The sequence below is a fragment of the Carettochelys insculpta genome, chromosome 24, assembly GCF_033958435.1.
Source record: "Carettochelys insculpta isolate YL-2023 chromosome 24, ASM3395843v1, whole genome shotgun sequence".
Taxonomy (NCBI): domain Eukaryota; kingdom Metazoa; phylum Chordata; order Testudines; family Carettochelyidae; genus Carettochelys; species Carettochelys insculpta.
This window is the reverse complement of record NC_134160.1, coordinates 19,264,476-19,287,027: the sequence shown is the minus strand read 5'-3', so window position 1 is coordinate 19,287,027 and position 22,552 is coordinate 19,264,476. Positions and strand designations below refer to the sequence as shown.

Below are 22,552 nucleotides of genomic sequence, written 5' to 3'. Positions count from 1 at the left end.
CAGAGAGCAGCGGGGGGAGGGGGAGCCAAGAATTAGATTAAGCCAGGTGTGCAAAAGAGCCCCTATAGTGTCCCAGAAAATTTGCATCCCAGTTCAAACCGCAGTTTCATGTGTCAAATTTGAATATGAAAGAGAGTTCAGCAGTCTCTCTTTCCAAAGCAGAGTGAAAATTGTTCTTCAATAAGATGCAAACTCTTAAGTCATTAACAGAATGGCCCACTCCATTAAAATGTAGACTAACTGGTTTGTGGATCAGGAATGTTTTGATGTCTGTTTTGTGCCCATTAACTCTTTGTCTGAGAGAGTTTGAAGTCTGTCCAATGTACAAAGCATCTGGGCATTGTTGGCACATGATGGCATGTATGATGTTAGTTGAGGAACATGAGAATGTGCCCATGATTCTGTGACTAACCTGGTTAGGTCCAGTAATGGTATCTCCAGGTGAAGTAGGAGGGAGACGAGAGGAACAGGAGGCGAATCAAGGGGATGAAGAGAATTGGGGTCAGCAGTAGGACATGCACTGGGGACAGGGATGGGACCAGGAGTATGGATAGGGCAGGGATCAGGGACAGGAAAGGGATTGGGAGCTTGAATGACAATGGTGCCAGGAAATTATGTTGCCTCACAGGGCAGGGTGGTGGTAGGGTGCCCCAGCACTGTAGAGCTTGCAGCACCAAAGGCTTGGGTTCTGGGGATTTCTGGGAATAGTGGGAGCTCCAGCCCACAAGGGACACCCAGGGGGTCAACATGCATAGCTGGAGACTGCTCCTCACTAGGCAGCTGGTTGCACCCTCAGGCAACTCAGGGCAAGGGAGAGGGACAGTGAAGGGGTCAGAGGAAGACAGGTAAAAAGGAGATAGAAGGAGCAACTGGGTGCAGGCATCATGCCCACAGCCCTCCAGGATCCACATCTGAGACGGCTGGGGTCAAGCCCAGAGTTTCATCCTCCTGAGACAGGAAGGCGAGGCCACTGCCTGCCACTTCAGGGCTCCTCCCAGTCATGGCTGGGGCAGCAGCCACCTCTGAATGTGGAGATGGCATGAGGTCAGAGGGGCCACTCACCATGGACATGCTGGGCTGAGACTCGAAAAGGGAGAGAATGGAACCCTCAGCAACTGCCTCAGACACCCCCTGCCCTCAGTCATCAGCCAAGGGTCATAAGAACATAAGAATGGCCAAACTGGGTCAGACCAAAGGTCCATCCAGCCCAGTATCCCGTCTGCCGACAGTGGCCAATGCCGGGTGCCCCAGAGAGGGAGAACAGAAGACAATGATCAAGTGATTTATCTCCTGCCATCCATCTTCTGCCCTTGTTCTGAAGGCTAGGGCACCATACTTTACCCCTGGCTAATAGCCATTTATGGACCTAACCTGCAAAAATTTATCGAGCTCTTTTTTAAACCCTAATAGAGTCCTGGCCTTCACAGCCTCCTCCGGCAAGGAGTTCCACAGGTTGACTGTGCGCTGTGTGAAGAAAAATGTCCTTTTATTTGTTTTGAACCTACTACCCATCAATTTCATTTGGTGTCCCCTAGTTCTTGTATTATGGGAAAAGGTAAATAATTTTTCTATATTCACTTTCTCCACACCATTCATTATTTTATATACCTCTATCATATCGCCCCTCAATCGCCTCTTTTCCAGACTGAAAAGTCCCAGTCTCTCTAGCCTCTCCCCATATGGGACCCGTTCCAAACCCCTAATCATCTTGGTCGCCCTTTTCTGAACCTTTTCTAATGCCAATATATCTTTTTTGAGGTGAGGAGACCACATCTGCACACAGTACTCAAGATGTGGGCATACCATAGTTTTATATAGGGGAAGTATGATATCTTTTGTCTTAGTATCTATCCCTTTTTTAATAATTCCTAACATCCTATTTGCTTTACTAACTGCCGCTGCACACTGCGTGGATGTCTTCAGAGAACTATCCACTATAACTCCAAGATCCCTTTCCTGATCTGTCGTAGCTAAATTTGACCCCATCATGTTGTATGTGTAATTTGGGTTATTTTTTCCAATGTGCATTACCTTACACTTACCCACATTAAATTTCATTTGCCATTTTGCTGCCCAATCACTCAGTTTGCTGAGATCTTTTTGTAGTTCTTCACAATCCCTTTTGGTTTTGACTGTCTTGAACAACTTGGTGTCATCTGCAAACTTTGCCACCTCACTGCTTACCTCATTTTCTAGATCATTGATGAACAAGTTGAACAGGATCAGTCCCAGGACTGACCCCTGGGGAACACCACTAGTTACCCCCCTCCATTGTGAAAATTTACCATTTATTCCAACCCTTTGTTTTCTGTCTTTTAACCAATTCCCGATCCATGAAAGGATCTTTCCTCCTATCCCATGACTGCCTAATTTACATAAAAGCCTTTGGTGTGGGACCATGTCAAAGGCTTTCTAGAAATCTAGGTATATTATGTCCACTGGGTGCCCCTTGTCCGCATGTTTATTAACCCCTTCAAAGAATTCTAATAGATTAGTTAGACACGACTTCCCTCTGCAGAAACCATGCTGACTTTTGCCCAACAATTCGTGCTCTTCTATGTGCCTTGCAATTTTATTCTCTACTATTGTTTCTACTAATTTGCCTGTGGGATCCAGTGGGATCATGGCTGTTATGCCCCCTCAGGACCTTGCATGGCACATCATCCCCATCGTCAGACAGGGTGGAGTGCCGAGCATGTGCACCCCCCTTCTGTGCCTCCCCTGCATGAGCTGCCAGCCCTCCAATGAGGTGGGCTGCGTGGCAGAGGAAGGGGCCATGGGACAAAGGCAGCAGTGAAAAGGGAAAGGAAAAGGAAGACGGGACAGGGAGGGAAGGGCCAGCCCTGTCCAAGTCCTGTCACCAGCCCACCACCACAGGCCTGGCTTTATTGCCTTTCACAATGGTCGCACCAGCACACTTCTCTGGATGCATTGGGCAGGTGTCCTCAGCGCCTGAGTGGTGTTGAAAATGGTCGTGGGGGAGAAGGGGTAGCCCCAGTGTCCAAAGCAAGAGGGCCACCAGCCATGACATGGCCAGTGCCCTGTCGGGTGTTTGGGGTCTCAGGCTTCTCCCCGCACTGGGTCAGGGGGCAGTCCTTCTGGACATGCCCCATTGCCCGGCAGAAAAAGCACCAGGCCTCCACATAGTGTAGTAGACCTGGTACTGGGACCCTTGATGGGGTCCCAGAAAAATCCCCTCTGGGGCAACCTCACCACATACCACTGGCAGTGATTGGACCTGTGCCTGCTAGCAGAAAGATGGGGTCTTTGCAGGCCAGGGGGAGGGGACTCAGGACTGCCAGGGGTTTTCCCAGGGTGGTCGGAAAAGGCACAGGGTTCAGGCAGGGTTGGGGAGGAAGGGAGGAACAGAGGATACCACCACCTGTATGTCCAGCACCTCCAATGACCCAAAGGGCACATGGATGACCCATACCAACATGCCTTTCTTCACTGCTTCCTGGGCAGCAGCCTCAGATACTAGGAAGAATGCTATCCTCCCGAACATCCAAGAGGCCTCCACCATGACCACAGGGTCCACCACACAGACCATTGCCTGCATGTTTCCCCGTGGGGCAAGGCGGACACCAAAATGTGGAGATGTACCTATCTGACAGAGCTGGAAGGGACCTTAAGAGGTCATCCGATCCAGTCACCTGCACTCACAGTAGGACCTATCACCATCTGTGACAGATTTTGTTTATTTAACCGATGCACCCCAGATCCCTCAATAACCCCAGAAGGATGAAGCTCACAACCTTGGGTTTAGCAGGCCAATGCTCTAACCACTGAGCTATCCCCCTAATCCATGCCACTGAGTGAGGTTGGGGAAAGAGCCACAGGCATTGGGGATGGTATTCCTGGCAGCCACTGAAGTGGAGTGTGAGGCAGCAGCCATCTGGACATATGACGTGGGGGGCAGGGAGACAGGGCCCCCAGAACTGGTGGAGGGAACAGGGGTGCAGGAAAGAGAGGGAGCTGCAGCAGATGTAGCTGTAGCAGGGGTGGGAGCCTTTGTCACAGGAGGTTTTGCCTTCCAATATGAGGGCGCTTGCCCTTTTTGGTCCCCTGGCCCTTCCTACCTTTCAGGGGGCTTGTTTTCGAAGTGGAATAGGCAGAGGGTGTCATGGCAGACGCAGCAAGGGCCTTGGAGCCCATGCCTGTGTCCTTGGCTGCCATGGCGGCAGATGACCCAGCAGCCTCAGGTGGATCCATCATAGTGGAGGTGGAGGGAAGAACAGGGGAGGAAGGGAAAGCAGGGGTGTTGCATGACACCCCCGCATCAGGCACATTGGCCATGGGGAGGGAAAGGTAGGAGCAGGTGTTGGGATAGGAGGTAAGAGGGAAGGAGTGGGTACAACGGCACCACCCTGAGACCCTGGCACGTGCCGTCACCCTGATGGAGGAGTTCCCGAAGGCTGAGCGGCAACCACCATACGGCCTGGGACTGCCAGGGAAAGGGATGAGTGGGGGGTCTGACGGTGCTGCAGGGAGGAGATCCACACCACCACAGGCAGCTGCATGGCCCCTCAAGAACAGTCTGCCTCAGGGAGCCCACTAGGGAGCTTCAGTGCAGGAGGAGACAGAACTGCCACAGGAGTGACTGACTCCTTCCCAGGAGTGCCCACTAGCCACTCTAAGCCAAGGCCACCATTATGAGTGTGGCCAGGAGTGCCTGCTCATGGACGGCAGTTACGGGCAGGTGCTGGTGCATCTGCTCTGGTAGCAGGGCAAGTGAGGAGCTCTCTGTGGCTCCCCACGCTGCCACCAAGGGAACTAAATTCAGTTGGTTTAATGGCTGAATCCCTCCTGCCGGCTGTAAAATCAATTACATTTGGTTCTACTGTTTTAGTAGTGGCAGGCAGGGCAGGGAGCCACACAGGACTCTGCTATTGTAATGGAATTATCTCATGGAACCCTTATTTTCACTTTGTGGAACCCTGGGGCTCTGCGGAACACCATTTGGGAACCACTGCACTAGGAGCATGCAGTCCAACCAAGAGACACTTAGGAGCTGAAGAAGTGAAGAACTCTCTTGCCATATTCCAAAAATCTGCATAAATGACTGGTGAATGCACCAAGGCTAATCAGCATCAAATATGTTACCTTGATGCCTGTGGCAGGTCAGTAGATGCATTCTAGATGTTTAGCTGATAAAAACATATCAACTGCACCTGTGACATCATAGAAGAATTAAATGCTAGTAAACTGAACCCTAAACCAGGGATCAGTAACCCCCTGCACAGGTGCCAAGAGTGGCATGTGAGCCAATTTTCACTGGCATGTGAGGCAAGAGCTCAGCGCCATCCCACCTCCCCCATGCAGCTGGGAGCTTGTTCAAAGCCATGCTGCATGTGGATTAACAAAAGACCAGCTAATCTACCAACTACTACCTAAATGGTAAAGCTCTGCATCTTAATTTATGTATTAATGAAACTGTTGTAAGTAGGACTATTAATGACTTTAAAAAGCATCGCCAGCACTCAGACCATAAATAGAGGTCAAAAGGTCAAATTTCAGCACTCCACCTCCAAAAGGTTGCTGACCCTACTTGTAAACTCCTTGGAGTACTCAGAGATCTTCCAGGCGTACATCATCTAGCTATTTGCCTAGTTTTACAACAGGCTTACATATAAAGCACTATTGAATTCAGTACAAGCACATTTCATGCAAAGACTTGTTTGTACAGCTCTGTGTTTTGCACAGCTAGATTTAAATATGCTAATTCATTTATTTTACAATCTTATGGTAAAGATGAGAAGGTATGCAATTTGTCAGTAATAGTGCTGCAACTTTTATATTTTAAGGTCTAATTTTCAAAGCAAATAGGTTTTTAAAAGTGAGGTGAAATTTGCGTCTTGTGTGCTCCTATCAGACTCTTGAAAGGCTACACTTATCTGGGAGGGTTGAGAACCACTGCCCTGTAATAGTCAGTCAATTATTCAGAAAATGTTTTCAGAAGTTCTAGAACACTAAACAAACTGGTAACACTACACTGTGGTACATCTTGCTCTGATGCTGTAGAACAAATATGTTGCAGTAGTAGAAAAAAATGTCGTGTCTGAAAAATGTAGGTATTGTGGGTGTGCGCACGCTCACACGCACACACACACACACACACGGGGTATTTTACAAAAAAAGATTGAGAAACACTGCCCCTAAGCTGATGCTGCTTGTGCATTTGATGGAGCTATGAACTTCTCTATACACAGGGGATTACAAGCTTCACTCAGAGAAAAGTAACAGAGCGGTAGGTGTGTTAGTGTTTATTCTAACAAAACAAACGAGCAGTCATGTACCACTTTAAAGACTAACAAAATCACGTATTAGGGGATGAGCTTTTGTGCGGCAGCCCCACTTCTTGGGATCTGGGGATAGCGCATTCCCAGCACAGACTGACACTGATGGAGCTATACCCATCCCAGAAGCTGAAGGGACCTTCAGAGGTGGTTAGGTCCGGTCCCCTGCCCTCACAGCAGGACCTGGCGCTGTCCCTCACAGATTGTTTGCAATGGATCTGCCCCAGAGCCGTAACTGGCCGCCTGGGACGCAGAGCTCCCCCAGGCGGATACACCGGCCCCCGGAGGGGGCGTTAGGTGTCTCGCCTGAGATAACCGCGGGCCTCCAAGGCGGGCAGCAGCCCCCGGGAGCGGGGCGGGGCGGGGCGGGGCGGCTGTCGCTGCTGAGGCCGAGTGCTGCTGTGCCCAATCTGAGCGGGACCCCGGTTCACGCGCTCCCGGAGCTCCCCGCGGCAGGACGCGCGTTCTCGGGCCGGGCCGGGCCGGGGCCGGGGCCGCCCGTGACACGCTCACCGACCGGCTGCCGTGTGCCCGGGGCCCTGGCGGCGCTGCGGGAGGTGCAGGAGAACGAGCCCGCTCTGTGGCCGAGGCCGCTGGCTCCGCCGGGGCGCGCCGCAGCGAGCCGTTCCGGGACCCCGCTGACAAGTTCCCGCAGGCGCAGGGTGGTCGGAAGCGAGGACGGGCCTCGGGGCGGGGCCGGCTGCGCCCATCGCCACACGTCACTGGCCGGGAGGCCGCGGGGGGCGGGGGGCGGGGCCGGCTGCGCTCATCGCTATACGTCACTGGCCGGGAGGCCACGGGGGGCGGGGGGCGGGGCCGGCTGCGCCCATCGCCACACGTCACTGGCCGGGAGGCCGCGGGGGGCGGGGGGCGGGGCCGGCTGCGCCCATCGCTACACGTCACTGGCCGGGAGGCCGCGGGGGGCGGGGCCGGCTGCGCCCATCGCTACACGTCACTGGCCGGGAGGCCGCGGGGGGTGGGGCCCGGCAGACTGCGCGTGGCCCCTCCGCCAGCCACTCCAGCAGAGCAGCCCCCCGCAAGAGGCGGGGCCAGGCACGTAGAACTGAGCGCTGGGCACGTGACGGACGGCGACCGGGTCACGTGGCTCAGTGATGGCGGCTCTGGGGGAGCGCGGGGTGGGGGGCGCCGCTGAGGAGGCGTTTCTCACCTTCTACAACGAGGTAGCTGCGCGCGGCCGCTCGGGGCTCGGGGCTCGGGGCTCCGGGCGGGGCGGGGAGGCGAGACGAGAAGAGGCCCGGCCCGGCCCGGCCGTAGCGCCCAGGCGCTGCCCGCAGGCGACTCCCCCGCCCCGCGGCGGGGTGGGCCTGCTTGGGCTGCCCTGGCCGTCGGCTGCCGCACCTCGGAGCTCGGCCGGCCGCCTGTGGGAGCCCCGGGCCTGAGCGTAGCGCCAGACCCAGCGCAGGCACGAGCCGCGCCGAGCGCCGGGCGCGCCTTCCTTGACAGTCTCCGCCAGCGACCCGCCCCTCGCCGCTTCCTTTTCTCCTGGCTTTGTCTGCCTATAAGTCATGTCCCCAGCCCCTGCGTGTCAGGAGCTGGGAAGGGTAACAGGGAGGCTCACTTGGCTACTTATTCTCTCTGAAGGGAGCGCTGGGAGACAGGGTGCTGAGCCAGAAGGTTCTTTGGTCTGACCCAAAATAGCTGCTGCTGCTGTTCTGCTTTAAGTTAAATAGACTTTTACACTTGAACTAGTGTTTGTGAGCGTTTTTATTTCAATATCGCTTGGTACTCTGAAGACGCAAAAAGGAAGGTTAACCAAAATTAGACCATACTTAAATACCTCTGCACACACAGCTGTGCCACCTTAATTAAATCTGTTTAAAGGCATACTTATAGTTAAAATTCTGAATGACTGTTTAGATAAGGCTTTAAGGGGAAGCTTATGTAGCTTAGACAATGGTGAAGTTTGAAGCTGAGCTGCATTGGTAGGATGTCAGGAATCAGGTAGTGTAGGGGTAATGCAGAAGAAAGCAAAAGCAGTGTCTGGCTTATTTGTGATTTACAAGGGATAGAAAACAGCGTTGTTCTATAGTGTTATGCAGCAAAAGAATAAAGTGAACTCCACAAATACGTGAGCAAGGAAAGGTCTCCAGTTAGGTGATGCCTGCAGATCTGGATGGGATGTTGTATAGGTTGCCCTTTAATGAAACTCTATGTCATAATAGTCATATGAGAATGCAGCTAATTATGTAGTGATAACTGAGTTAATGAAGTGCCCTCTCTAGGTGAAGCAGATCGAAAAGCGTGACTCTGTGTTAACACCAAAAAACCAGATTGAGAGACTGACACGTCCTGGATCCTCTTATTTCAACTTGAATCCATTTGAAGTAAGTCTGAGCCTTTTCCTTTCTCATTGCCTCCTCCTGAGAGATCTTTTACGTCTATTAGATATTTACCTATCAGTGAAAAATACATTCAGGCACAGTCACAGATGGCAGGGGTTCATCAGCTGGAATGTGTCACCTTACACTCCCTACACAGCCAGTCAGAGGCACAAGCTGTACAGGCACCTCCTTTTGGCAGTTCTCATTGGTATGCTCTGTCACTGCCAGACTTGACCAGTTTATAGGTGGCCTCTTTTGCCTAAAGGTGTAATGTAACTGGCTCACCAGCTTGTGGTCTCGACAGACTCTTCATTCTGTTTATTGCTTGTGCATTTTATTTTGGACCTCTGAAGGAAAGCTTTAGAACTGTTGCTCCTTGGAGTGAAGTTACATAACTGGTAAGGCAGTTTGTAAATTCAAACCAGTAACTCTGTGGCACGGTAGAAAATCCTCAAGATGTGTGAAATGTGGGCATTCCCCCTTTTTCTCAGTATCAGGTGCATACAGGCTGTAACAAAGCCTTAATGTTCTCCTGTGTGCACATAAATGTTAGCCCTGAGATCCTGCCTGAGCTTGCTTGCTGTCCTGTGGGTGCCTTTGTGCAGGGTCTCCATCTCTAGCCTCAGAAGCTCTCAGCATTTTATGTGCCTCAGCTTGAGCTAAACGGGGATTGATTGCTCTGTTTGCCAGTGTGAGGCTGAAGACAAGTTCTGCGCAGAAACCTGGCACTTGCTTAGAAAGTGGATATGCTTTTTCAGAAAGCCCTATGACACCCACCTGCTACATAGGGGTTTTCTCTCTGGAATTAAAGTTAATGCCTAATTTCTGTAATTGACGTGGTCCATTGCAGTGCCTATAGACTTAAGAGTTGGCAAGCACAGTTGATTCCCAGACTTTCCATTCAGTGGACAAGCTCATAAGAGAGATTTCCTAAATTCCTATGTACCCTAATGAATATTTCCTCTGACAAACTTCCAGACTCTGGACTGCTAGACTGACACTCAGGAACCAGACAGCAAATCTCTCCAGGCTGCTCTTATTTCAAGAGGGGGAAATTGCATAAGTCAAACAGCATAAATGGTGAAGATTGACATAGATCTTTGATCAGATCAATAATCAAAAGTAATGTTAGAAATTTTGGGCAGAAAACAGGTTGTTAAAATTGACTTAGCCTGCCAGCTCCAGTTCTCTGTTCCAGACAAGTTAAGCTCTGCTGCAAGGCTGAAAGTGGAGTTAGCAGGTAATAGAGGTTTCCTGCACTCTTGCCTCACTGAGGTACTGGAGCTAGCTGAAGAGTGGAATAGCAACATACTCCAGCCATGTCCCCTCAGCAGCACATCTGTGCACCACCAGGGAATCTCCAGTGTAAGAAAGACATCTCCTGATGGGGGAGATTTACCAACTTTTTGTCCCTGAGTGCCAGGGAAACAGGTGTTACAGGGCTGGGCTGCAGGGAACCTGAAAAATGGTGCCTGTCATGAAACTCTCTGTGCTGTGGGCACTTTTAGGTCCTACAGATGGATCCTGATGTCACAGATGAAGAAATAAAGAAGAGGTTCCGGCAGGTATGTGGTCACTGTGCAGATGTAGCTGCAGAGCTGCTGATGCCTCTGAAGGGGCCTGGCAAATTTGAGCAAAGGTGGATCAGCTGTGTGTGAGCCTAAGGAGAATGTCCATTAGGAACTAGCCCTTGCATTGTTTTGGAGCCACTCTTGCTATCTGTAATGGCTGAGAGAGGTGCATGTTGGCAGGGAAAATAGCGTTTGCTGAGGAGCACTGTGTGGCCTGGTCCTGGATGAAACTGGTTTTGGTTTGTCCACGAGAATGCTGAAGTGCCCAGTGTATGTTTATGTTTGCAAAGTCTATAACCCTTTCTCTAATGATGACTTGTCTGTGTAGCTAAGGAGTCCTGTCAAATCCAAGTGCTCACTGGACAACTCTCTCATCCTGCCAGGGAGCTTCCCAGTACTATAGGACAATGGGATGATATGAAGGGGATTTTACTCCCAACTGTTGCGTTGCATCCCCCCAAGAGTCCCCGTGGTCTGAGGCAATGACGGTAGGTGCCAGAGTTGAGAGGCCCTGAGTTATTTCTCAGTGTCTGAGACTGGCTGACCTTAATTCTTTGCACCTTGCTTCCCTTGAACAGTCAGTGTGTTCAGGCCTCTCAGCTGAAATACCCTGTGCACTAGAATTAATCTCACTGTGGAGCAGGGGACATCTATGTGCTGCAGAGTTTTGAGCCACACCCAGTAAACTGGGGCCTCTGGAGCAGCAGGGCTGAAGGAAGTGTATTTGCGCCACACTGGGAGCAGCAGAAGTGAAGGGCTGAGTATTCCCTCAGAGGGGCTCTTGGTATGCAGGTCATGATGCCTACTTGAAATTTAGCCCTAACGCTGCTGCTGGTTAGAATGTTCTCTTCTACCCTCTGCTGATGGGTCACAGAGTAGTGGAAGGTCTAGAGTCAATTTTCTCATCACTGGGAGAGAATGAAGCAGTGTGGTGCCATTTTAGCTGATGCTTTTCTCCTGTCTGGTGGTGTTTACCTCAGAAAGATGCTTTTTTCTGTGGAGGCAGCTATGACATCAATTAGCTGTAAAAACCTGTTCTGATTTTGCAAAACTTTCCTGCTCCTTGTAGCTATCCATATTGGTTCATCCCGACAAAAATCAGGATGATGCTGAAAGAGCACAGAAGGCCTTTGAAGGTAATACCCTGACTGTGTCACATTGGTGCTATTGTACTGGTGTTTCTCCTTAGCTAGTTTTGATGCTTTTAGTTTGTTAAATCAGGAGGGTGCCTGTTCTGTTCCCTGGTTGGTGAGGGGCTGCCAACTGGTCCCTGAGCACAGAGGTGTTTGGAGAGAGAGGTACAACTATTCCATATTAATAGTTTTTCTTACAGCTACAAAATTTCTGTAGGTGGTATCAGATGCTTTGCTACAATCTGACAATGGACAAATCAAAACTCAAGTGGCTTGTTGGCCTAGTGGGAATTCTCTGTCTGAAGTTGAAAAACAGGGCAGACTTTTGTGGGTTTTGGCCATGTTAAAGCTGTGTTAGATGAACTGCCAGATGCTCTGAAACCTCACCCCTTACTGGGACTGACACTTTCTAGCCTAATCAGAGAAGCTAAGCTTTTGTCACAGATATTTTTAATAAAAGTCACAGACAAAAAGCTCTTAGAAGTCTGTGACCTGTCCCTGGCTTTTACGAAAAATATCCCTTACAAAATGAGAAGGTAGGTTCAGCTCCCACTGCTGCTGGGGTTCTCAGGTTCCCCACTGCTGGACTGAGTGGGAGATCTAGGATTTCTGCCTGGGGTGTGTGTGGGGAGCTGGGCTGCTGCAGGGCCCATTGTCCCCTGGGGCAGCTGGGTGCTTGGGGGCACCCATAGCAGCTAGGAGTCACAGGATTCCCTCACTAGGGTGGGGGCTAGGAGATGCAGGAGTGGAGAGGAGGGGTTGGCTGGGAGTCCCACCCTGGGCCAGAAAATGTTATAGATTTCTGTGATCTCCATGGGACACTAATGAGTCCTAAATGTGGTCCAAGGTGGATCTTTACCATTGGAGTCTATATTGATCTCACTAGTTAGGTTTTGACTGACCTAGGAGATCCCTGGAAACTAAAGTTACAGTAGTCACATAATAGCATTTTGTGAATATGTTTGCAAATGCAGTTAACTGCAGTATTTTTTTTGTTAGCTGTGGACAAAGCATACAAATTGCTACTGGACCAGGAGCAAAAGAAGAGGGCCTTGGATGTGATACAGGCAGGAAAGGAATACGTGGAACATACTGTAAGTATACAGCATATGAGAGCTTTTGGTGGTTAGAGAATTGTTGTCTGTTAGTTGTACATTAAAGTGTGTGCGTAAGGCCAAACAGATGAGCTGTCCAAAACTCAGAACAGATCTCCGCCCTGAGGAGCAAGAATGAACTTTAGTTAAACGCAAATAATTGGTGTCAATACAGGGGTGATTTGGTGAAGTATTATGGCCTTGATTCAAGGTCAGACTACATAGTCTAATGGTTCCATTTAGCCTTAAACTCTAAGAGCAAATGATACAGAACAAATCGGAGCGGGGCAGTGGTTAGAACTGGCTGTGTGCAGTGAGGCAGGTGGGTTTTGGAAAGATGCCCTGCATGGTGCAGGAGGGAGCTGAAAGGTTGGTTTTGTCACACTAAGGCCGTGTCTACACTAGCCCCAAACTTCGAAATGGCCACGCAAATGGCCATTTTGAAGTTTACTAATGAAGCGCTGAAATGCATATTCAGCGCTTCATTAGCATGTGGGCGGCTGCGGCACTTCGAAATTGATGTGCCTTGCCACCGCGCGGCTCGTCCCGAGGGGGCTCCTTTTCGAAAGGACCCCGCCTACTTCAAAGTCCCCTTATTCCTATGAGCCCCATCGGGACGAGCCGCGTGGAGGCAAGGCGTGTCAATTTCGAAGTGCCGCAGCCGCCCACATGCTAATGAAGCGCTGAATATGCATTTCAGCGCTTCATTAGTAAACTTCAAAATGGCCATTTGCGTGGCCATTTCGAAGTTTGGGGCTAGTGTAGACACGGCCTAAGTTAGAGAAACAAGCTGAAAGGGAAAACTCAGGAACTCACTGAACCAGTGGTTCTCAATCTGTTTACTACTGTGGGCTGCGTCCCATGCTACCTGTATGGTCAAGAGGACGTCAAATGGGCTGCAGCTATGTGCTGATTGGACTGTAGGTTGAGAAGCACAGTTTAAAGCAAGGAGCTTTTCATCTGCTCTATGAGCTATTGTGGCAAACATCTCAGTAGGCTGGAACAAAGTAAGCGCATGTGTACGCGTCTATCCAAGTCATAGCATTTACATGTAATGTAAAACACAGATCCAGGTGAAGGTCTTGCTGCAAAACTCAATTATGTGGGTGTGTTGGGTTACAGAATTAGCTGGACACTTACCGCATCCCTATAATATGCTCTTTAGGTAAAAGAAAAGAAGAAGCTGTTGAAGAAGGAAGGAAAGCCAACCAATGTAGAGGAGGATGATCCAGAAGTAGTAAGTTGCATGAGAGCAGCCAGTTTTGATACTACTTAAAGGTGCTGGTATTTCACACCAAAGGATTGTAACGCATTCTCTCTCAAGACTGTCAAAGTCCCAGAGGAATCAGTCCTTGTCCCTATGCAGTTTTGAACAATCTGTTCCCTGTCTTCCTGTCCCAGGTTCCGCCAATTAGAGGAACACATGGAGCAGAGGCTGCATGAGTGACCATCTTGGCAAATAGCCATTGATGGACCTGTTCTATGTGAACTTACATACTTCTGTTTTGAACCCAGTTATATTTTGGTTTCACAACATCCCTGGCAATTGTGTGTAATGTGAAACAGTACTTTTATTTGTCTTTAGTTTTAAACATGATGGTTAATTTTATCAGTTGATTCTAGTTCTTGTGTTTATGTGAAGGGATAGATAGCACTTCCCCATTCACTTTCTCCACACTGTTCATAATTTTTAAAGACCTCTATGATATCATCCCTTAGTACTCTTTTCTAAGATGAACATTCTAGTCTCTTTACTATCTCCTTGTATGGAAGCTATTCTAGTCACTTTTCTTTGTGCCTTTTCCAATTTTAATCTCTGAGATCGGGGGGCCAGAACCTCATGCAGTATTCAAAGTGTGGGTGTACCACAGGTTTATATAGTGGTGTTAGGATATTTCCTGTCTTGCTAGCTACCTCTGTCCAATAGTGACAGTCTGTTAGCTTTTTACACTGTTGCTGCACATTAAATGAATGTTTTCAGAGAACTATCCACAATGACTCCAGACCAGAAGTCAACTAGGTGTTCACAATGATGCCTTCTGACCTTGAAATCTGTGACTGTTGGACAGTTTTTATTTTTACAGTGATATAGAAACATTTGCCAGTGGCTTGGAAGAGTGCGTGGTATGACGGAGAGACTGATTAGTGTAGAACCATGCAGGCTCTACCTGAGCATGTAACTCCTGTCAAACACAAATGCAGTTAATTTAATTGTGCAGTTTTAGTCTTTATCTCGAGTTAGCATCCTGTTAGTGCCCTGAATGCTTCACTGATTTAGACCTTATTGTTTGGCCAATATCTCATTTTACTATGTTCAGTATTGAGCAACTCTGTGTCACTGTACTTTGTGCATTAGAATAATGACATCCTTGAAGTCAGCAGAAATATGGATAGTTTGTGGGACTGCGGGCCACGATTTTAGGTTTGTATAGGCTCTTCCAAACCAAATGTGGCTCCAAATCTTATAATCTTTTGACACTCAGATGTAAATGGTCCACATTACCAATTTCAACCCTATTCCAGTATCGTAAAATTGACAAGCTGATGTGGTTTTCTCCAAATGACAGAGATAAGAACCAGATTGATCATCATCACGGTCAGTGGCAAATGACTCACTGATAGATGTGTGAGTGAGAAGAATTCAGATGTTTGCCTTGACCACCACCTTGAGACCACCTCTGTTAAACTAAAACTAAGAAATATGGGTCGATCACAGAAGGGACATAGATGTTATGACACACACAAGCTGAAGTCCCCTGACACACAAATCCTCTCTTTTGCCGTTAAAGAACAGGTTTCAGGCACTAGCAAACCTTTATGAAGAGGGGAATGCACATGGGATCAACAAGAAGTGAGAGAAGATAACAGTAGTTTATAAACAAAGCTGTGACATCTGTGTAGGCTACAGACAAGAGAAGGAAGGAGTGGATTACTTTGCTCATGGAATATGATAGAAGACAGATGAGCTCTGAAGAAATGAGCTTAAGATACAAAATCTCAGAAACTAAAGGACAAATAACAAGAGAAGTATAGCAAGGTACATCAGGAGATCAATAACCATGTAAGAACAGACCAATAACACTAAATTGATGATCTGGCAAGACAAGCAAGTGGATACAGTTCTTTGTGGTGAACAAGAAGCCATCTACAAAATGGTACAGCTTCTCAGTTGTAAATGGCAGAGAGCAGCAAACACACTCAACAGACACAGAGCAAGAAATATGCTGGACAGAGGCTTCAAAGAATGGCTGAACAGGGAGCCACCTAATAAGAAAGCATACATGCAGGAGGCAGAAAATTATCTTGATGTTAATATACACTGGCAATGCAACTAAGGAAGCCATCAAATCCTTAAAAAATGGAAAAGCTCCTGGTAAGGATAACTTTAATACAGAACTGTTCAAAGTGAATTCTGAGTTAGTAGCGTCTAGCCTGGCCCTGCTATTTACATCTGTCTGGGAAAGGGAAAAGGTGCCTAAGTGGGATGAATGGGATCATAATGAAGATACCAAAGAAGGAGCTCTTAGTGTTTGTAATAATTGACATGGCATCGCACTTTTATTTGCCAAGCAAAGTATTGTCAGATCCTATGGCCAGCCTATATCAGAAACAGTTGACAGCATTCTCAGAAAAGAGCAGGCCAGTCTTTGGAAAGGGCGCAGATGCACGGACTAGCAATTCACTCTACCAAACATAATAGACGAATGCCTGGAACAGCAACAGCAATGCTCCACAAATGCAATAGACTTGGAGGAGGCCTTTGCTTGCATTCACAGGAACAAATTATGGCCCATTCTGTGTGCATAGGGAATCCCTCTATAATCAACATCAAAAGCACCTATTTCAACTTCTCATGCTGCACTGGTCACAGTGAGCTGGGTTTCAAAGTCAAACTAGGAGTACGTTGGGTGTATCCTGTCTATAGTGGCACTGACTGGGTAATGCAGCATACAACAGAAAACATACTAAGAGGCTGTAAATGGACACCCTTCTCATCACTTGAAGACCTGGACTTTGTCGATGGCCTTGCTCTTCTATCACACACCCAACACTATATGCAAGAAAACACAGCTCGGCTCAGTGCATTCACTCAGAAAATTGGACTGAAAATCAACCACAATAAGAAAAATATCATGACCTTTAATATTACACCACCAGTTTGGATCATATGTATTATTTTTGCTGTGTCCAGGCAAGGTTCTACTATTGTAATACACATCCAAAGTTTATGGGCAGGGCCCCGTGATGGCCAAGGGAGGGGCTCCATTGAGGGCTGTGCCAGGCCTTGTGCTGCTTGGGGGAGGGGCTTGGGCTGGCACAGTGCTGTGGGGGGCACTCCATTGGGGGAGCTCGGCCAGGCCCCATGCTGGCCAGGGAATGGGCTGGGGTTGGCACAGGGCTGGGGGCAGCATAGTTTCTGTCTACAACTGTCTTCTGGCCCAACTTTGCTTGCAAGCTGAGCTACGAGTCCTCTAGTAGAGGATTGTTTTCACTAACGTAGTAACGTTCATGTACTGAAGCAAGCCAGGACATCCAGAGCAAAATCAGTAAAGCCAGGAACACCTTCAGGGGCTTAAATACAATTTGGAAATCCTCAAAATACAACACCAAACCAAACTTGCTGCATATTTTATGCATGACTTTATAGTGGGGAATGCTGGGGCGTGAAAAAGTATGACAAATCCAAACTGTCTTCATTCCATACAAACAGCCTCAGAAAAACCCTCCATATATCTTTTGGCCCAGAACAATCTCAGGCCAAGATCTATTGACAAAGCGCAGCCAAGAAGAGCTGAACGCCATCATTCCCAGCAAGTGGCAGAGATGGACTGGGTATGTGCTTCACATGGAAACTGTTTCCATCACCAGAGTAGTGATACGATGGCTACCTGACAGTAAGAGAAAATAAGGCTGCTCAAAAACAGCATGGCAAAGAGCTCTGGAATCCAAGCTAAAAACCTGGAGCACAGCTGCGCAAACATTGAAAGAGTTGCTGGAAACAGACAGGAGTGAAGGAGCTTTGTCACTGCCGTAAACTCCAGAGGCATAAAGGGAGTGCGAGGATGATGATGATTGCCCAGAGCAGCCATGCCAGAGTGATTGATGGGGAACTGTGTAATTTATGTAAACACATAATATTGTTATGGCAAATAAATTAATAATTTAGGCAAGTTGATAACTTGATTGGCTGTTAATATGAACTACAGGAGATGCATTAAACAGCCCCTTGCAGCTCAGGACAATGGCAGTACAAGATAGCAGAAAACACTTGATATAACTTCATAACTGGATTTTTGCAAACTGGATATTGGAGGTGTTCATGTCTCTAACAGGGTTTCGGGGGATGCTCAGTCAGGGATCCCACAATGGAGTCTCTTTCAATAGATATTTAGAAACTAGCCAGTGTTCTGCTGGTTCCAGTCTTTTGCTCTTACAAAGAGATATTCTGTTGACATTTACCAAAGAGCCACTCATGAAATATTACTCTTTACTTACTGTTGGTTTTTAGGCATTTCTTGCTATGTGTTAGTTATTAAAGGTTCTTTTGTTTAAACCCAGGTTTCCCATTTTCCTATGTATGCTTTGTGTAAAATGTTCCTGTAGTGAAGTCCATAATACCTGGCTAGAGCACTCATGTCCTTTCTGTAGCAGCAGGCATGGATGCAGTACAAGACTTTATAGAATTATAACAGGTCTTGAGAGTGAGAGCCTTGATTCAGACTTGGCTTTAGTAATAGCAAGTGGGGCAAAAAGAGAGCATGACAGGATAGCAAGAAATTCTTTTCTAATGCAGGCCATAGTGTGGAATAACTCCTTCCTCTCTCCCACTTGATTGGGTTCCTGTTAAGGCTCACCCTCTTGTAAGAAAACAAAAAGCAGTCAAGTAGCGCTTTAAAGACTAGCAAAATGGTTTATTAGGTGAGCTTTTGTGGGACAGACCCACTTCTTCAGACCATAGCCAGACCAGAACAGACTCAATATTTAAGGCACAGGGAACCAAAAACAGTAAGCAAGGAGGACAAATCAGAAAAAGATAATCAAGGTGAGCAAATCAGAGAGTGGAGGGGTGGGGGGGAAGGTCAAGAATTAGATTTAGCCAAGTATGCACACAAGCCCCTATAGTGACTCAAAGTTCCCATCACGATTTAAACCATGTGTTAATGTGCCGAATTTGAATATAAAAGCCAGCTCAGATGATTCTCTTTCCAAAACGGAGCGATAATTTCTTTTCTGTAGCACACATACCTTTAGGTCATTGGCAGAATGCCCCATTCCATTAAAATGTTGAGTAACTGGTTTGTGGATCTGGAGTGTTTTGATGTCTGTTTTGTGCCCATTGAGAGTATGACAAGTTTTTGAGCACTAAAATTCAGTCTTGTGGGCCTCCTAATGGTACTTGATTCTGACCTTGGCTGATCCATGACTTTCTTGTTTGGAAAGGCGATACTGGGTAGAAATGTGGGAGAGAGGGGCTTTGTGAGGCAATGCTTGTGCCCCTGCATGCTTTCCCTTTCCTCTCCCTTCCCTTCCCACCAGCTGCAGAACTTTGCAGTCCAAGTTGTGTGAACAGGGTGTTTTGGTTCAGCATTATCCTGTTCCTCTGGCTCTGCAGCTACTGGTGAAGGGGTTCCTGAGGTACAAGGTAATCCTCCTAGAAAGTAAAGACATGTTAGGAGGCAACTCCAGTCAAGTCCTGTGGAAGTCAATGGAATTGCATTAATTTGGATGCCAAGAGTTGAGTGTTTGTGCCACACTACATTATGATTAATGCTGTTTGAATATTGGTCTTATATGAGACTACTTACTTGTTGCTAATAAACCCTGGATGCTAGACTATAGAAGTGAAGGGCTGTAACCACATTACATTGCATTATGTTGTTGCAATAAAGTTCTTTTGCTTACAGTTCAAACAGGCTGTCTACAAACAGACAATGAAGCTTTTTGCTGAACTGGAAATTAAAAGGAAAGAGAGAGAAGCGAAAGAGATGCATGAAAGGTAAGAGTAACACTAGCAATCCCACTATGTGAATGAGAATATTTTTTTCAAGTTTACTGCGAAGAAGTCCTGGGTTGTGACTGCAGGTTCTGGGCATATCAGAACGGAGTCTCCACACTGTAAATTTAAAGACAGTGATATTTTAAGCTGAGGCTGCTGGCATTTCTCAGAGAATCAAATTGGTGTGTATGTTCGTATGCTAAGACTGTGCAAGGGACTGAATTCCAAATGTTAATTATGTGCCTGAGCTCTTTTAGGTGTTGTGTGGTGTCATTTGGTGACATCCATGTCCTGGTGGGTTACCAGACAATGTCTGACATGGTCTAGTGTATATATGTTTTGCCCTTTGCATCTGTGTGGTTTTGAAAGTAGGTCTTGTACTTTGCTTCTGCTAGCTGCTTATAAGTGATTATTTCATCCATTTGTTGTAATAAGCAGTTAGTCTCCCCATTGTGGTCAGAGCAGATGTCTGTGGTGAGGCACTGTGATCATCTTTAACGTGAATGCTAATGGCTCCTTACCACTCTTGTACAGGAAGCGGCAGAGAGAGGAAGAAATTGAGGCCCAGGAAAAAGCCAAACGAGAGCGAGAGTGGCAGAAGAACTTTGAGGTAATCTGCATCATGCCCAGTTGCCACTTGCGTATAAGGGGTCATGTCCACTCTGGAGTAGGCTGCAGAGCATGTGAATGAAGAACAAGGAAAGTCATCCCACCTGCGGAAGGCATGAGGTGTTTGAAGTAGGCACATTTTATTGAAGGGGCCTACAGGAACCTGTTGCTGCCTTACGCAACTGATCCTTACCTCTTTCTGTGTCCGTCAGTCCCAGTAAGGGGTGAGCAACAGCTGGGCTCAGTGGTGCCCCCTCCTCACTTGCTGGGGTGGCAGACCCATGTCCTTTTGGGGGTTGCACCTCATAGTGTGGTGAGTAGTGTCCCCTGTTGAAGGAAGAGGAATGGCCCAGAAGTTTTGCTGGGCTTAGTAGGAGCTGTCCCTTTCTTGGCTCTTATTATTCCTTCCTCCTCCTTTTCCCTGCTCAGGAGAGTCGGGATGGCCGTGTGGACAGCTGGAGAAACTTCCAGGCAAATACAAAGGGGAAGAAAGAAAAGAAAAACAGGACCTTCCTGAGACCTCCCAAAGTAAAAATGGAGCAGCGCGAATGAGTCTGGCAGCAACTCTGCAGAAGCAAGTCTCCTTAGCCTCTCCCTGCTTTGAAGGACTTGTCGGCCTCTAGCGTAATACTCGCTTTTTAGTAGATTGCTTGGTTCCAGTACAACTGAATATTGGTCAAAAGTATTTTTTGTACTCTACATCGAATTAGAGTCGTGGTATAAAATCAGCCATGAACCAGCTGCTCCTGGCTTAGGAGGGTCCTGCTGTTGTTGCTGTCCTGTTTGTTTGCAGCCCTGTAACTAATGTTTTGTACTTCTTGGAGATAGTGTTGTTCCACCACCTTCACGTATAGTTTTGTGAGAGCTGAATTAAACAAGATGCTTAAAATGGTGCCCATCGCCTTCCCAAGCCTTGTCCTCAGCAAGTCAAACTTTGGAAAGATCTCTGCTAACTGGGGTTTTGCGAGCCTGACACAGGTGGGGAGTTGTGCAGTTAAACCTGTAGTCCTCCACCAAAGTGTGGTGCTATAGCCACACCTTGTGTCTGACACCTGAACTGCAATCTTCTGGCCTACCAGCCCAGAGTTCTGGGAATCTCAAACTTGTTAGTCGCCTTCTGTAAAAACAACCCTCTCTTGTTGAATTGTCAGCAGCACTGTTCTTTCTGTAAAATAAATTTTTACCCAAGTTATTTGATTGTCTTGGAATCATTCCAAAGATGCAAATTTGAGCTGTTGAGGGAGAACATCTGCCTTGTGAATGCTCCTGGTTCCTCCTCCAGTGCCTCTAAACTGTCATGAGATAGGAGCTGCTGGGACTTGGCTCTGGAGAGTGGAGATCCTTCTCCAAGTCTCTGCTTCAGCGCTTTGTTCCATAAGCCAGATCAGTGAGCGTTAGTGTGCTGAGTGCAGGATCAGACTGCTGAGAGCTGAGTGAATGCAGTTTGCTGCTGCTCCAGGAATCCTGTCCAGTCGGGCAGGGGGCTGCATGCTCTGCACCTGCTGCACAGCTGTCCTCATTCCCTGCTGTTGGTCTGAGAACAAGGCCCAGGTAAGAGCCCATGTGGAGTGCTGCTAGCCCCGCCAGGGAGGGGATGATGTTCACAAACATCCTTGTTCTGGAAAGGCCTCTCAAGTGCTGGCTGCCAGCAAGAGGAGCTAGTTCTTTTATGGAGGTGGGATCAGCTGATCATGGTGAGCAAGCAGCTTCCCTGCTCATGGAGTTTCCATCCACCTTGCTCAGTCTGATTCTGGCGATCCTTCCAGAGCTGAGCTGTTTCATGATGTGTTACTCTGCTAGGGAGTGCTGTTACCCCAACTCTGTGCCTTGGCTGGCAGAGATCAGCGGTTCTGGTGCAGCACAATAGGGTTGGTAGGCAGGCTCAGTGACATGACCCACACACCAGGCAGTCCCAAGGAGACCTGTGAGATCAAACCCACCACAGTCTTCATCGAGAAACAAGGTCCATTTTCCAGTTCAGGGGAACTTCATAGGTCAGGGTCAGCCAAGATAGGGCTTACAGGCTGGATCCAACCTGTGGCCTGCCCCTTCCAAAGGAGCAGCACTGCTCAAAGCATCTAGTGGTTCTCTGCACTGCATAGCGGGAGAGCTTTGTGTGCTGTCCCTGCCCCCATCAAAATCTCTTGGCTCCTATTGGACAGAAACTGGTCAGTAGGAGCTGAGAGATTTTGCTGGGGGCAGGGACTGTGCGTGCGGCCCTTCTTCCCAGTGCCGAGAGCCCCCTGGAACAGCCAGAGGGCTGGGGCTGCTGGCAGGCAGGGAAGCCGGTCAGTGCTGCTGGCCAGGAGATGCTTGGGTGAGTGCTTCCCATGCAGAGCTTGCCTCTGGCCCCCACCCCCTCCTGTACCCCGTCTCCTTCCAGACCCTGCACTCCCTGCTATGCCCCTCTCCTGCATCCACACCCCTGCCCCATACTCTGCCGCAGGTCACAACCTCGTACTTCACCTGAATTCCCCCTCAGACCCACATGCTCTTCTGCCCCCCAGGGC

The 22,552-nt window shown here is 48.3% G+C and overlaps 1 protein-coding gene across 2 annotated transcripts; it reads left to right on the top strand.

The window, feature by feature from the left end:
- The first annotated feature begins 7,341 nt into the window (after nt 1–7,341).
- Nucleotides 7,342–21,042, top strand: DNAJC8 (DnaJ heat shock protein family (Hsp40) member C8). Of its 2 annotated transcripts, XM_074976522.1 has the most exons (9): nt 7,343–7,477; nt 8,540–8,641; nt 10,147–10,203; nt 11,279–11,345; nt 12,342–12,436; nt 13,602–13,673; nt 19,342–19,433; nt 19,968–20,043; nt 20,472–21,042. In XM_074976522.1, the coding sequence occupies exons 1-9, from the start codon at nt 7,409–7,411 to the stop codon at nt 20,592–20,594; spliced, it is 753 nt and encodes a 250-aa protein (XP_074832623.1). In that variant the 5' UTR covers nt 7,343–7,408; the 3' UTR covers nt 20,595–21,042. The 2 variants fall into 2 exon arrangements, with proteins under 2 accessions (XP_074832624.1, XP_074832623.1); XM_074976523.1 differs by lacking the exon at nt 10,147–10,203 and having other exon boundaries at nt 7,342–7,477.
- Nucleotides 21,043–22,552: the final 1,510 nt, after the last annotated feature.

Excerpts from the sequence above, each read along its gene's own strand:
- DNAJC8 (XM_074976522.1), top strand. The coding sequence starts at position 7,409 with ATGGCGGCTCTGGGGGAGCGCGGGGTGGGGGGCGCCGCTGAGGAGGCG. Across the intron at positions 10,204-11,278 it reads TAAAGAAGAGGTTCCGGCAG|CTATCCATATTGGTTCATCC; the intron begins GTATGTGGTCAC and ends TGCTCCTTGTAG. Across the intron at positions 19,434-19,967 it reads GCGAAAGAGATGCATGAAAG|GAAGCGGCAGAGAGAGGAAG; the intron begins GTAAGAGTAACA and ends ACTCTTGTACAG.